At 46.5% G+C, this 16,193-nt stretch overlaps 1 protein-coding gene across 3 annotated transcripts in view; it reads left to right on the forward strand.

Moving 5' to 3' along the window:
- NRP2 (neuropilin 2) overlaps positions 1 to 16,193 on the forward strand; it is an 89,068-nt gene that overhangs the window by 48,295 nt on the left and 24,580 nt on the right. For all 3 annotated transcript variants that reach the window (XM_027731364.2, XM_027731365.2, XM_027731366.2), the window contains exons 11-13: positions 2,988 to 3,104; positions 5,662 to 5,814; positions 15,354 to 15,616. In XM_027731364.2, coding sequence (XP_027587165.1) covers positions 2,988 to 3,104; positions 5,662 to 5,814; positions 15,354 to 15,616 — 533 coding nt within the window. The remainder of the gene's footprint in view (positions 1 to 2,987; positions 3,105 to 5,661; positions 5,815 to 15,353; positions 15,617 to 16,193) is intronic.

Raw genomic sequence — 16,193 nt, forward strand, 5'->3', positions numbered from 1 at the left:
AAAGCAAAAAATGCACCCAATGGGTGATTTGGTCTGATGTTAACTTCTCAGTGCCAGGGGCTAGTTGACCCTTTTTTTAATCTATTTTATTTTTTAATAATCTGCTTAAATCTGAATCTGGTCTCCAGATGTCAGTGATAAAGAGGTATGATTTCCATTTTATAAACACATCTGTAGAAGGCATTTTCTTGTAAGAATTCCCATTCTAGGAAGCTTAAAAGGCACAGAGCTTTTGTGGAGCCTTTACTACCATTTCCTCCTGTGATGTGCCACGAGATGCATTACAGTCTCTTAAAGCAAATCACACAAGACACGTACACACTAAGAATAATGATAGTTTGTCACTTTTGAAGTCAATGGTAAATATCCTGGGATATTTACTGGGACTGGGAATCCATTGTAAATTATCTAAACTTTAAATCAAGATTAGATCTTAATTTAAATCTTACAACATCTTAGGAAGTTGTGGGAGAAGTAGGTGCCATGGTTTTCATGCAAGCAGCAGCAGCCGAGGCTCTGTGAAGAAGTGATTGGGCAGCTCCCACATTGCTGCTTCCTGCAGCTTCCAGGAGTCTCCAGCTGCCAGATCTCTGCAGACTATTGCTGGCTGGTGCATCACAGCACTGCATCACTGCCATAAAGGGAGGCAGTCACACAAGACTTCTAACCATGTATTTGTCAGCCCTTCCACTGCATTCCTCCAAATTAGAGAATAAGAAGGGTTTGTCATCCTCAACTTCTTATGCTGTTTTTGGTCTAAATTTTCTATTACGTCTATGTCCACACTCAGTTTCAATACCGGTAGCAACAGCCCATGTTTTTTCTAGGCAGGGTGCTTTACAGTCATTTCCCAGTCTGGGTAATAATTTGCACATTGTAATGTTTAAAACTCAACTGCCAGATCACAAATATCCATAGCTTTATTAATCTACAGGCTTTGTAATCAGAGCAGGGCTTGTAATCTTGTGGATTCACCATGTCATAAAAAGCATTTATATCCCCGATGCAACCTGGGGAGCAGAGATAGCCCATGGCATTATCTGTATGCTTAATCCAGGCTGGCTACATGCAGCAACCCTTGACAACAGCAAGATGTAGTCCTCCTTTGCTGGGAGGACCCAGGCATGTTACAGAACTGGCTGCAAAAACCCAGGCAGTCGCACTTGCTTGGGAACAAGATTAAGAGATGGATTAAAACAAGCTGATTAAAAATATTTTCAAGTTAGGGTCTAAGCCCATGTGCACCCCACCCAGCTGCTTCTATTTCTTATCAGCAGTAAACATCTTAATTACTGAGTTAAACAGGTAACAGCCACAACTGGGCTCAAAACTAGTTGGCTAGTAACTCAATAATTGGGAAGCAGGCAGTCAGCAATTGGCTTCTTTCAAAGACCTGCCAAAATTTTTCTTCAGAAGAGTGGAGAATGATGAATGTTCACTTGCAGCTGGATTTCTCTCCTTTGAAGTTCCAAACATCTGGTTTCAATTGCTCAGTGACTTTGCATTTTGATTAGCAGTTACCACCAGTCACACAGACACTCGCAGGGCCAGGGAGGGAGAGAAAGCGAGCAAGCGAGACCTCTCTTTTTCACTTTCCATTTCACACATGACGCTGTCCTGCCTGCTATTTTCATTATCTCTTGTAACCATCGTGTTGCTGCTCTGCCATGGTAACTGATTTTTCAAGATATATTTCTGCGGCTTGTCCAGGGCGATGCAACACTGTTGATTTACATCCGCTCAGCATCTGTGTCCCATATGGGACTTGGCTTTCAAGGTCCTTCCACATTGTCACATTTCAGCCATAAATCTCAATATACAGGAACAACAATCTAAAAAAATGTACCAGCTCTAAATAACTCTCAGCTTTTGATATGTTGCCTTCACCTGCTGCTTTTTCTTTTCTTTTCTTTTTTTATGACATTTTTCTGTGCCTGGCTGCTTGCAATTTGCTTCTTGGTTGCATTTGGAGTTTTATGGGGTTGTAACAAATTTGAACTTACAAATTAAAAGACTTTGAGGTTATTTGGTATTTTATCCTGAACAAAAGACAGCCACTGGGGGGAAAAAAAAAAATAAAAAAAAAAACCACTGAGGGTTTACGTACAACATGTTTAATAACAGGAAAATAAAAGGGCTGAAAGGAGCCTATGGAAAATATTCAATGTATTTAGCCATTTCCTCCTGCTTATGGCTTTATTAAATGATATCCTGAAGGGTGCCGACAAAGAAACACAATCACACATAACTGAGCAAAGCTGCCTCTTTTTAGAAGTGGAAAGAATCAAGCCTGCTGTATTCCACTTAATGCACCCATAAAAGGAGAGTTTGCTGGAACCTAATGTCATTTACTGTTGATCTTAATATCCTTCCCTTTCTTGCTTAAATTTCCCCTGACACCTGCTTGGAGGTTTTTTCACATGGACCACATTGGAGAAAGGGAAATTGGACAGAGACCCTTTGAAGGCATAGTCAGGAGCTTGAAGTGTGAAACCAGATGCTTTCTGCAGTGAGCCAGAGCGCACTAGGGGATCCTCTGGGTCCGTTTGCAGTTACATCATTTGTGGGTTTGAGTGACTTGTTCTATAAATTGGCACAATTGTTGGGAATGTTGTGTGTGGTTTTTTTAACGTGTCATATGCCTTTATGAAAGAAAAAGATGTTCTGCCTGTGATCTCACTTATCCAGTAATGACAGCTAAGTGGATTGCCAACACCAGTGTAGATTGTAGATTAAAAAAATTAAGAGAAAAAGTAGTGTGTCCAACATGAACTCCAAATCCGTAGAACTCCCATATGGAAACAGACAGTTCACTTGAAGTTCAAACCATGCTGACATCTGTAGCGCGTGGAAATTTCATAGTATTCTTGTTTTATCTCTTCCTGCCATTTTAAGAACATGAGAAAAAGATTTTTTCCCTTGTTTTGTACTACCTGGGCTTCTTGTACTGTCTGTTGCAAACAGCATCTCTACTCCTTTTTTTTCAGATGTAAAGCCCACTGCAGAGACACTGGTGCCCACTTTGAAGAGCGAAGAGACCACCACCCCATACCCAACTGATGAAGATGCAACTGAGTGTGGTGATAGCTGTGGAGATGAGGAGGGTATGTATCAGAGCAGCACATCTTTATCTCAGTAAGTGATGGGTTAAGAGCTAAGAAAATACTCTTATCTCCCTATTAGCTCTTATACATAGGGCTGATTCCTGGAAAGCTTAGGGTAATATTATTAGTGATAGGCCAGGATAAAAAAAAACCCAAACCAACCCATAAACAAAACCTGCCAAAATCTGATAAGTTATATCAAGGAAGGACAGAAGAGCAAGAGATAGCGACTAAATGTGTCCCTACGGTACAAGACACAAAGAGCTGCTCTCCAAGCCTCCTTACATGACCTGAAGAAACTCACTTAGTGCCCTGTTTAGAGCCACCTGCATTCCAGATCCCCTTGGCTGGATGTCATAAATTCAGAAGGTGATTCAGAGGAGCGATTCAGACTGCCTGGTATGCAGGGCTCCTTTGCAGAAGTCAACTGTGGGAGTAAATCACAATGTTTATCGAAGACTGATGTCCTGAACACTTATCTGTGTAAGGATCATCTTCCCTAATATCAGTGGCTTAAAAGGTAGGAGAACAGCCTGGGCTCCTTGTGCAGGCAGCAGAGAGAGGAACAGTAACACTCCAGGCAGGATTTCATCCGCGCAGTCTTAGATGGCTGTCAGATGTACAGGAAATGGTTTGATATCTGTGGCACTTGCCTGCCTCTTCTGACTATGGAAGAGGCCAAATGTTAGTTTAGACTACATGCTGTGCTTGTTAAGAGCCGGTGCTTGGAGAGGGTAATCTTCTCTGCCTCAGATCCCTACCTGTACAAGCAGGCATCATATTCTTCTGCTCCTTGCAAGGGCAATGTGAGCATCTAAAGTTTGTGAAATGCCCAGATGAAGAGAAGAGGGCTTGGCAGAGCTGAGCAAGGTTAGTTGTACAGTGCAGTATGCAGGAGATGCACTCCCCTGGGCACGACAGCAGAGCCTGGGCCTCAGCACTGGAGCATTTACACAAGGACTTCAACAAGAATCTCACAAACTATCCTTTGAGATAGCTCCTAGGACTTCTGTCACTTCAGCTTTCAGTCCCAGAGGAAAAATTAATGGGTTTTTAAATAAATAAATTAAAAAAAGAACATTAATTGGCTTTTTCACACCTCCCCTGGGGATTCTGCTGTAGTTTAGTTCTGGAAATGCAAGTTACAGAAGTAGCTCAAAGGGCCTGATTCTCATTGCTTTGCCTCAGTGATAAGCCTGTGCAACCCTGCAACCGTCGAGGCACTTGGAAAACTGCTGAGAGGAAATTTAGGCCAGTAATAGTCTCTGCAACAACAAGATTCCTGGGTGCAGTCCAGGGCAAGAGAGCAAGCAGAGTGTGCTGTGGAACGTGGAACCAACCTCCCTGTTAACTTCTCTCAGATTTAGCAACAATTTTCATTCTCATACTCCATGAAACAATGAGTGTGTTTCTCTGGACAATCAGATTTATGACAGCCAAACAGAAACAATGCTACTCTCCAGGGTATGAGAGATTGGAATAAAAAGATCCATGATCTCCATTGTTTTATTTTGGAGTGGGAGCATGTAAAAAAAAAGCCCTCTGCCCCTTGCAGCAAAGTTCCCTTGATGGCTATCACTGGAGTCACTCACCTCCTTCTGGCTCTCTCTCACTTTGTGGGCACTGTGATTTAAAACTTCCTCTTTGCTCAGGAAAAACCTGGCCTATAATTAGGCTCAGACGTGCATGTCCGCTGAGTGCTTGGGATGGATTCAGGCCATTTCTGGAGCCTCCACGCCTTATGACTGCTTCCCTCAACCAATGGAGCCAGCAGCTGGCTCACTGTTACATGCAGCCCCTGGCATGTGCCCGCCTGCCCACAGCCCTGTCTCTGCAGGAAAGCTCTCCAGAGCTTTCAAAGCTGTTGTCACAGGGGAATTAGCTCTGCTTCTGTTTCACAGATGAGAAGTTAAATGACTCTCCCAAAGACCATGTGGTGAGTCCATAGCAGAGCTAGAAATAGAGGCTGTCTCCTTTCACTCAGGATCCAAAAGCTTGAGCTCATGGTGGCCGCACATTTTCCCTGGTAGCATTTCCACAAGAAGGTAGGAAGCGGTGAGTGACAGCTCTCCACATTGACAGACAGCTCCCGTCTGGTGCAAGTGGCTAGATCTGTCACTCAGGAGCTGGGTTTCTGGAGCACTTGAGATTTTCCTTTTGGAGTCAGAGCAGGAACTGCTGAGCATGGGGCACCCAGGAAGCACTCTTCCCTGACATTTAAAAAGGCATTTAATATTGACCACTTTAGGGGATGAAGAGAAGGTGCTTAGATTAGAGTCTGGAGGCATTTGGTACTTGCTTTTATATTTGCTTACTTTGGTGGATTAGCCACAGGACGTGGTGTGAACATTTTGATGATGCAGAACTTAAGGCTGATCCTTGGAGCTGAGGAAGTGTGAGATAGGTTAAAAGCATCAGTATGAGTGAGATTTCATGCTTTCTTTGATATTGATGGCTTGCAAGCTATTTTAGTTTTCAGTTGGTTTTCAATAGCAACCCTTCATGGGTAGGTCATTTTTTAATCCAACTTTATTTTGCTTTTCTTTCTTTTTATAAGATTTCCAGCTCCCTGCAAACTTTAACTGCAACTTTGATCTTCCTGAAGACCTCTGTGGCTGGTCACACGACTTGGCAACTGGTTATACATGGTCTTTTCAGCCTACAAGCACCTGGATTGGCAACTCTGAACCAAGCCCTGAGACTGTGCCTGGTAAGATGGTTAATACCAAAGCAGGGAAGAGGGAGTTGATGGGGCTTTCTCCATGCAAACAGTATAAATGATTATCGCACAGCTATCATGAGTTTTGAAGGCTGTGCAGAGCTGAACATTTTCTTTTATGGAAGCTTTCAGATGCTTTGCTCTATGGTTCATGATTTATTTATAGGACTGTGACCACTGGCACTGAATTATTCTAACTGTCCTCTTGAGATAGCCTTGAATCCAGCAGTGGGTTTTGAACCCCCTGTGACTGTGAAGGTTAGCCTAGGCTTTCTTCCACATCCTCACCCAAATATCTTCTGTAGCATCCAGTGCTTTTTCCTCAGAATGCACTTCTTCCTCCCATATGTTACTCAGATTGCCCGTAGTCTTCAGATATTCTGTACTCTGGGCTTGCATAGGCTAGATTTCAGTCTCCTCCAAGTGAAGGATTAGTTAAGCCCTAAGAATGCTGAAAATGCCATCTTCTTGCTGTTTGACTTTTTTTCTTTTCCATGCTTTGGAAGCAGAAGATTTTCATGAGTGTGGCAGAGGACCTCACTGAGATGTGCTGGCATGGGTTGGAAGGGAGCCTGCCTCTGGCAATGTGGTTGATAGATCAACCACATTGATCAGCTTCACATCTTGGAACTCACCCCAAGACTAGTGCACTTTCCTTATCCCTCATTGACTTTGTGGCATGGTTGTCTTGAAGAACACTTGCCAGTTTCCTTATAACAGTAGACTGCGTCACTGTAGCATCACTTCACTATCTGTCACTGCCCGTGAAACTCAAGACTACCCCCAGGGGAGCTGGCCGATCTTACCTGTCTTCAGCTCTGCCCCGATGCCCGGTGATTCCAGTGTCTGCATGTCATGCTCCCAGGGAGCCGTGCATGCTGTGGGCTCCTCCTCGCCCTCCCCTTGGTAAGGTTGAGTCTCGAGATGCAAACATTCAGGCGAACCTGTTAGCCACCTGGCAGAGTCGCTGGCCAGATTGGCAGTGCCGCCAGCCAGTTGGAAAGCCATGCAGCCAACACCTGGTAGGCAGTGCTAAAGAGGAAAATATGTATTCTAGAAACATATGGGAAGAGGAGAATCTGCTACATCTCCACACACAAATCACCCCCACACAAATGAACACATCATTTTTCCCTTCAGCTCCTGAGGTGCTCAGCTTTTTTCTAAGAGACACGGTAATGCTGTAAGTGCAGCCCATATGGACATCTGACGAATTCTTTGGCGTGACATAGGGACACAGTGTCTGCTATGGAGAAAAATATTTTCATATGTCAAGTGTTTATCTCTTCAGCATTTGAGTGCTTTAGAAGATTAATATCTGGAGCTCAGTGGAGCCTCAGGCAATAGGAGAGAACACTTACAGCCAGCCCCAGACTTAATAACCCTCCCCATCTCATTCTCTGTAATAATGTTTAATTAATATAAGTCTCCTGCAAGTAGGATAAAAATTACTTATTTTTATAACTCAGACTCAATTTTTCATTTCATTTCCTCTCCCCCGAGTCTCCCTACAATTAGTTGGCCGTAGTTTCTTAGAAGACTCTGTTGTAGCCCGGGAGAGGCTGGTGCTGCCTCAGACAGCTCAGCATGCAGTTCTGTTTTTTACACTTCTTCTACTCTCTCTCCTTTTTCTCAGTTATGAATTGCAAGGTCTCATCACTGGGGCTGGGGCACGTTGTCCTGCTGAGTTCAGTAATCTGTTTTTGTGCGAGAGCTCTCCCTTACAGTGCTGTGCAGAGTCAGGCAGCAAAGCACTGTTGGGGTGCAGGCAGCTGCTCAGGCACTGCCGCCAAGTCACGGGCTGTACAGGCAGAGGAAGAGGACAAGGTGGTGGCTCCAGGAGGCTGAAGTGACTTGCCCATATCAGCAGAGGAAGTCAGCAGCAGACACCAAGCACAGGCTGGGCAGTCGTCATTGGTGATGCCATGGGATCTGCCTCCTGGATGGGTTGGACAGGGCTGTGCCCTCCTGGCATCTCTGCCACTACCTTGCCCACATAGCACAGGGCTGCAGAGGGGTTGGGATACAAAGGTGTCACTGCCATGCATCTCTTTGGTCCTGCTCTTAGAAATTAAGAAGGCATGACACAAAAGGAAGCAAGTATTTGCTTTTTTCCTCCCCGCGCAGCTTTTAAAAGCAACTCTAGAAACATGAAAAAGAGGCGATGCCAGCTCTTGGTGGGGACAGAATCAAAGCATTGTTTGGTTCACACTCCCCTATTCTTCCCCTGCCTTTCCCTCGTTCTCCCTCCAGCACTTTGTTTCTACTTAGAAAATTCATGCTCAGACTCCAGGGAGCAAGGAATGAAAAGCTGTTGTTCGGGGTGGTCTTTACTTATGAATTCCCCACCCTGGGGTGAGCAGTTGGGTGAAGGAGAGCAGCTGTGCTTGGTTAGAGACAGGGCAAAAGCTAATAGGAACTCAAAGCTGCTGGAGCCCAATTTACCCTGATTTAAAGGTGCTGGCCCAGGCTAGAGGCCTGGCTGCTCCACGGTAGCAAGGAAGTGTGCTGTGCCTTTAAGAGCCATGTGGAATGTGTTTCTGCTTCTTTTGAAAATAGCAAAACAAAAATTAAAATTAAAAGGGAAAAAAAATAATAATGAAAGGAGGAGCCCTGGCTCAGTCTGCATAAGAGAGAGGGGGAAGGAAATGACCATGGTGAAATATCCTCTGTGAGGCACTTGATTAGAAAAGTCTGCTGAGAGACAAGCCTAAATTCCTCAGATATCTCCCAATTTCGTTTTATGCATTGTATGCAATTCCTCCTTGTCTTTGGCACGGAGAAGTTCTCAAGACTGACAAGACACCCACTGCTCTCATTCCACTATTTTTATTTCCAGGATACTCTTTCAGGCAGCTCTGCGTTTCTTTTTTTAGCCCTGTGTTCCTTGGGCTCTTCGCACCATGGATTAACTCCAGCGTCCTTTCCTGCAGTCTCCCATTACACGTCTGGGGACCTCATTGGTGAAAGTGCACTCAAAGTGCCCAGCTCAGCAGAAGCCCAGCATGGTTCCAACTGCTACCTGCCCTTTGCAAGCCCAGAAAATACCACTGGCTCCCTTTTCCATGCCCCCACAGGAGATTGCCAGGATTTTTCCCTCTATGGACTTTAAGATGCTTCCCATCCCTAGAAAGATTCCCCTTAGCTGCACCTAGCAAGCTTCAAGGAGCAACAAGTTCAGGTTTCAATGAGATTTCATCCCCCCTCCTGCTGCACGCAATGGCAGCATGCCATTGGTGTCAAGATAAAGGTCTTAAGACCTGAAAATAAATCTGAGTTGATAACTTGGGCACCTCAACTCTTCACCATCTTTGAATTTCACTGGAGTCTTGATCCTAAAGGGTGTAAAGATCCTGGGTCATATCCTTAGGTGGCAGGTGTGGTTGCATTGCTCTCAGTGATGCTACACTAATAAGCCAGCAGTGAAAAGCTGGAATGGGTGTGTTTTGCCTATTTTTTTCCTTCTCTTTTCTTGCAGTGCTTAAGCAAATACCTTGCAGTCCTAGAAGAGCACTGTGGGGTCTGCAGCTTTACCATGTACTGCTTCTCATTTGGGCGAGCACGGCGCCAGGGTCAGAGCCCTGGCAGTGTTGTGAACCCTGTGTTGTTTGGCTGTTGGCAACTGTACATGCACACAAAAAAGGAAGCACTTTTAACCTTGCAGCTCTCCTGACCACACAGCTCTTGGGTTGGGCTGCAAAACCCACTGAGAGCTTCTCTTCTGGGCCACAGCCTAGCTGCCTTTGAGAGTCAGGAATGCTGCTCATTTGGGTTGTGGGCAGTGCAGGGAAAGGTTTATTTGTTTCAAAGTGTTTTCAGCAGAGGAGCGTTTGTAGTGCTCTGAAGTTTCGTAAGAGCTTATTTTTTAAGAGAAACAAATGTTGAGCTGGTTTTAAGCTGATGGTGACCCCTTTACCATTCTTGTATTTTTCCCATGGGATCTTTAAAAGGGAAAGTTTCAAATTTTTCCTGCAGTCCATGAGAACTGCTGCCCGAAGGCCTTGATTCTACTGTGTCCAAACCAGCAGAAAGGTTTTCATGGTGTTAACAAGCAGGGCTGGACTAAACTGGGTCTGCACTTACTCTCATGAGAATCTCAGGGCTTGTGCCTTGGGGACACATTTTGACCTCAAGGGTCAATCCTTTCTCCTTTGAAGTAGGAAGGAATTTTACATGTGGGGTAGTGTGAAAGTCAAGCACTTCTGTGCAGTGAGTGGGCAGCTGCACACTGTGGGAAGGAGACCACATATCCAGCACTGTCTCACCTCACTCCCCTCATGTGTGGTGCCGATTGCCTCTCAGCAAAGCTGTACAGGTCTCTTCAGACTCTTGTTTGCACAGTGAGGACAGCAAATGCTAAAAAGTCCTTTGTGCCCTGGCTGCCTGCAGCATGGTAGAGCTGGGACACCCCAGCACCCAGCTCACAAGAGATTTGCTGAGTGTCAGCTGGGCTGTGGGAGTTCCCTGGCTGCAGGCTAGGGCTGGTCTGTGGCTGTCTTTGTGTCCATACTATCTTTCATGAGAGAAAGGGGTATGGCCATGGTCTGTCCCTGCATTTCCAGCAAAGCTCTCACTCACTTGGGCTGGACTGGAGGCAGAGGAGAAGAAACCATTCCTCTGGGGTCACCCATTTGTTCACTGCTTGCCCGAGTCTTTAGTCACTTTTTGGACCCAAACACCAGTGACACACCCTGCCTAAAAAAACAGGCTGGAATGCTCTCTGGAAAGCAAGCCACCATCTCTCAAACCTTAGTGTGGGCACCACTCCATCGCTTCACAGCAGTGCCTCAGCAGCCTGTGAGTCACAGAGCCTGATTTGGGAAAGCGTGTGCAAGCACGAGCAAGCAGCAATGAGCAGACTGTGCGGTGGAAGTGGTTGATGCCCTCAGTGGTGCGTGCACAAACACTGGGCACAGGTGGGTCTGCACACACCCTAACATGTAGGGGCATGCAGGGTGCCAGCTGGGCTGCCAGAGGACAGAGGATGAAGCTCAGTGACAGGCAGCTCACTTAGCATAAACGTCAGGCTCTAATGGGCATTTGATTTGTCAGGGACACTGCGCCCTCCCTGTGCTCCTGTAGGACTCACAGTTGCACAGTGCTGTTGAGGATATGAGGCTTAATTGAGAGGATGTAATGGCTGGTCCATTAGAAAGGCTTCAGAAAGCAGGCGGAAAGCTTGGTTCTGAGCAAGTGTGGGGCTTTATGCCTTTTGAAGGACTGATTTAGAGACTGAAATGGCAAGGACTTGGCAGGCTAATTAACACATAATCAAAATTGAGGGGATTTTCCAGCAGACACAATGATCTAGTTAATATAAATATTAGCTTTATGGAGGATTGACTTCGTTTGGTAAATGAAAGTCTGTCATTGAGGAGAGGCCTGTTACTGAAATTACAGCAGCAGCCTTTTAAGGTGAATTTGCATGATTTGCCAAAAAAATTAAAAATATAATAACTATCCAATTTCAATCTGCATATTCATGCAGCTGCCATTCCCTTGCTACCAGATCCCCTGAGGGGATCTGAGATGATCTGCTTCCCGGGAGCGGCAAAAGCTGATGCAGCCTCCAACTCACACGCCCCAGAAGAATGGCAGGATCAGGCCCCACTGGGATGTCCCCTTGGCTGTGACACAGCATGATTGGGGTGGTATTTGGGGCTATGCAAGCAGCAAGACGCTGCCTGGAGCAGTGTTGTAACCTATGGGATTTGACCGACAAGAGGTGGCTGCTGTTGGAGTGTGGTGTTGCCACTAAAGCACACTGCGAAATAAACTCTGCAATGAAGAAGAGTGCAGTGACCTTTGGAGGGACATAAGTGAAGGCAATTCAGCGTGGTCCCTCCATGGGAGCGGCAGCTGTAATTCAACAATATCCAGTGAGGGGGAAATGCAGAGGGCATCTGAACACTCAGTAGTTGTTGTGTACTTGCCGCCCAACATGTTTTGCTGGAACACCTCCATATGTTCTGCTGAGATTCATGAGGGAAGGTGCTTTTGTTGGGAGAGAGGGTGAAACATGCAGGACCCAAGCACAGACAGGCTGACCTTGCAGAGAGGGTGGCTGCTGTATCTTGTGCTTGCAGCCTGACCCAAACTGTGAGGCTTCATCCCCCGCTGCCCTTAATGTTCTCTCAGATGGCTTCCTAGCAGGAGGGGACAGGTGCGCCAAGAGGAAACCGCGTTGGCCAGATGGTTGTTTTGCAGACCCCAGCTGGTGATTTATCCGGGACTCGCTGCCATGCACATACGAGGGGCTCTGCCGTCATCTGGCTGGGGTGGTTCCATGTTCGTACTACTGGCTCCCCTACATCCAGATGATCCCATAAATCTTCCATGAGATTTATGCCATAGCCTCAGTTGCAAAAGAGTGGTAAAATGCCTGAGCAGGTTTGTCCTGCCTTTTTTTGAGCCAGTGCTTTGAACTACCAGTGCCAGTTCTGTGGGGGATATAGCTGGAATAGAGACTGCAAAGCAAAGTTCTGGGAAAGAGATTAAAATGCATTTCTGATCCTGGAAGAATTGATCAGCTCATCGTTGCAAAGCTCCCTTCAAGTGTTTTAACAGGGAAAATCAGCCTCTCAGGTGCTTTCTGTGCCAAAGGCTTCCATCTACTCTATCAAACAGAGTGACTGCTGGAACCACCAGGCTCCCACATGCTGTTCCAACAATTAGCTCCACAGTGCCCTTATTCAGTCAGTCTCAGCAAATTCGTGGGGCTTTTCCAAAGGTCCAGCTAGCCATTAGAGCGATCCAGCCATTTCATCTTCAAATGACATAAAAAGTCATACCTGCTTGTGCTCAGCTTTTCACTCCAGAAACTGGTACCAGGAGTGAGAGCATGTGGTGCCCAAACCCACTGCTACTTGCAGGGGAGCAGCTGGATTCATCACCTGAAGACTAAGCCTTCCTGCAGCCCTTGGGACTGCCAGTAGGTCCTGGAGAACTCTGTGTGGCCCAGCAAGAGTTGGGCAGGGAGCACAGGAGATGGAGGGTTCCTGGGACTCTGAAAGATCCTGTGTGGCTGAGGGGAGCATTGGTTTTGGCTGCAGTTCTTTGATTTTGCAGTCTGATAGGAATGGGAACAAACAGAAGGGCGGTGTCAACCCTGGCAGGAGGGATGTGATTCACATGCACACAGGCTCTTTTGCTGGTGTCAGAGGCAGTGACACTGGGTCCCACCAGCTCCCAGGGTGCAGACCATGGGAGGTGTCCAGCTGCACAATTAACATAGTCCCCTGAGGTCAGCTGTAGGCTTTGGGTGGATCTAAGGATGGCTCGCATCCCTGCACTCAATCAGGCTGCCTAGGCAGTGGCACCAAAGGTTGGTCCTGAACTTTGAGGATCTGGATTTGATCATTCTTGAGCCTGGCTGGTGCTTTTATTAAAGATTTGCCTGTGAGACCATTTCAGCTGCGAGATAAGTGTATGACCACAGTCTGATATTCTCCCTTGTTTGTTGTTGCTGGTTTTTTCTTGTTGTTGCTTTTTTATTTGAAGAGGCTTGTAGTGAATTACAAAAAGAGGATTTTAATTCAGGAGACCTTGATGACTTATTATGCCTTATCACTCCTTAGGCATGGAGTACAGCTTGTTCTTTTTTTTTCTTCCTCCACTTGTTTATCTCCCACATCTCCTCCTCCACTACTACCACTCTGAGGTAAATCACAAGAACACTCCTCCATTAGAGAACGGCATGGTACTTTTTCAAGTGATTTCACTCAGGCAGGAGTGGGCAAACATACTTTAATCTTTTTTTCTGCTACTGTTTGTTGGCGTAAAGTGCCAAGTGGCCCAGGTACATTTCACAGGTACCGGAAAATATTGCTAAAAAATGTTGCTCTTTCTTTATGTGGCCAGTCAGGGACAGATTTGTCCTTCACACAGTAAAATCAGTGAAAGTTCATAGGAGTGGATACACTGTTGAAATATTTTGATCATACATCCCAGGAGTCGACTGTTGTCAAATATTCCTGTTGTCTTGTCCTAAATTTATTTTAGAAACCAACTCACAGTGGTTGGTTTCAGTTCTCTGGCAGTGAGAAACTTGCAACAGGGCCAGGGCCATTGATAGATCTCCCTTGGGCTGGGATGTCACCTGACTGCTGAGCAGCAGCGAGGCCAGCTGCCATTTCCTGGGTGGGACCTGTCTTTCAATGGATTCCAAGTTCAGGTCTCTCTGGTTTAAGTTTTGAAGGTGCTCTGAGTGTGCTTTGCAAACATTCTAAGTGCAGACACTGCTGTTCTTGCCATTGCTGTGGGCACTGAAACCGCCGAGGGAGTAGGGCAAGCAGGAGGCAAGCTGCTGCTCAGAGCTTTGCCTGTCAAGCACAGCAGGCTAAGAGATGGGGAAAGGAAGCAACAGACCCTTCATTGCAGTCCTGGGGCAGAGATAACCCTCCTAGGCTGTAGGAGGGCTGGCACATTCTGGCATGAAGCACCAGTGGCACTTGCCCACTGTCTAGCAAGGGCAAGTATGTGCATCCCTCTGTTGAGCAAAATACAAAATCCAGCAATATCTGTAGGTGGCCTGTCTGTATCGCCTTGTACTGCAGGCACTGCAGTCAGAGCAACCCAAGGGACTCTGTCCTGATGTTGGTCATGATGGGGGGACAGGTAAGGATCACTTCAGCTTGGCTTTCAGTCTGTGCTAAGGGACTTCAGACATCCAAGCTGCAAATGGGAAACTCCTTGAGGAGGCTTCTCGTCAGAGAGGGCTGGAAACCACTGATCCCAGATGAAGTCAGCTGTGCCCAGGGATTTGTATCCGTGGGCTTTTGCTGCTATTGGTATTCAGATCAAATATCTCCAGTTCCAGTCTCAGCCTTAAACTTCCCCTGGCATATCAGACGTATCAAATCTCCTCCCCAAGGATTGACAAAAAGCATGGTACAATTTAAATGTAGTATTAAAGCAAGTGAATCCTCTGCTGTATTTATTTCAAATACCTTCAAGTTTGCAACCACCCAGTCATCACCTATGCATGCTTCACTCATTGGGACCATGTCCTTCCTCTGGGCTGTGCTTTAGAGGCTCTTTTCCTGTATTATGGAAAAACTGAGAGCCAGGGTTTCATTTTGTTGTGTGTATCCTCTAAACAAGAAGAGTTGTCAACACCAGCATTTAGAAAAACCCACCTCAGGCTTGTTCACTGAGCAAGCTCCCAGAAGAATAATACACATACCTCCTGCCGATGCAATTACTGTGGCATCACTTCTTCTGACAATAGCTTGCTCCTGCTCTTTAATTTCTCCTAATTATGTCAGTCTTCATCTTACCACTTTCTGGTTTTGCTGTTGGTCTCCTACAAGAGGGTGGTGGCTGGTGAGGGAAGCATGCTACTCGATGCCTTGCCTGGGCTGCGCAGGGTGCAGCGGTGGCACAGCTGGATGAGCATACAGAGGGTGCTGGTGTGAGACCCCAGTTCTGCAGGCATGAGGCTGCACTGCCAAAGCCACCCGGCAGGAGGTGAGACCCTTGTTGCCAGTGGCTGCAGAAAATAATATAATGGTGTTTTCCTCTCTGAACAGATGTCAAGAATTACCTGCAGCTGCAAAGCAGTGGAAGGCGGGAAGGACAGCGAGCCCGGCTCATCAGCCCCACCATCTATCTGCCCCAGAGTGCTGTCTGCATGGTTTTCCAGTACCAGGCATGGGGCAGCAATGGGGTTATGCTACGGGTCTGGCGGGAAGCCAGCCAGGAGCACAAGGCACTGTGGGTCATCACGGAGGACCAAGGGGAGGAGTGGAGGGAAGGTCGCATCATCTTGCCAAGCTACGACATGGAGTACCGGGTAAGATGCTCAGGAAAGGTGTGCTAGGCCAGGTATACATCTACAGCATCTTGATTTCAGTGTTTCAGAGCCAGGGCCCGTTCATCATTAGGGACTGTGGCTGTTTTCATTGTGTTTCTCAAGTTACCATAGTAACTAAACGACAGTGTTTGTTATTCTGAGAGTGCCTGTCTTCTGCACAGACTTGGGCCTTTGTTCAGCCTGTTGCCTTTTATATTCCTCAGATCTCCCACTTTGCAAATACTCTCCCTTTATTTTTTTTTTCATTTTGTTTTGTGCATTTCCTCCCCCTCCAACTAAAGGTCATCAGATAGTCTGACCAGAGGCAGGCGTTCAGCTCTAGGGAGCAAACCCTGCAGCCAGGAGAAGTGGAAAGCTAGGAGGGAGCAGAGCCAGCTCTTAAGGGTGTCAGCAAACAGCCATTCTCCAGCCTCAGCTCCAAGTGCTGACATGGGAGAAGGAAGAGGGAATGTGAGCTCATTTTTAATTCCACTTCTCAGATACCATAGACCAGATCAGAGGGCTGGGTACAGTGCTGTGGGATCAAGGCCCTGTCCCACTGTCAGGAGGTCAGAAG

Source organism: Pipra filicauda, unplaced genomic scaffold (assembly GCF_003945595.2).
Source record: "Pipra filicauda isolate LSUMZ 115617 unplaced genomic scaffold, ASM394559v2 scaffold74_size2892960_pilon, whole genome shotgun sequence".
Lineage (NCBI taxonomy): Eukaryota > Metazoa > Chordata > Aves > Passeriformes > Pipridae > Pipra > Pipra filicauda.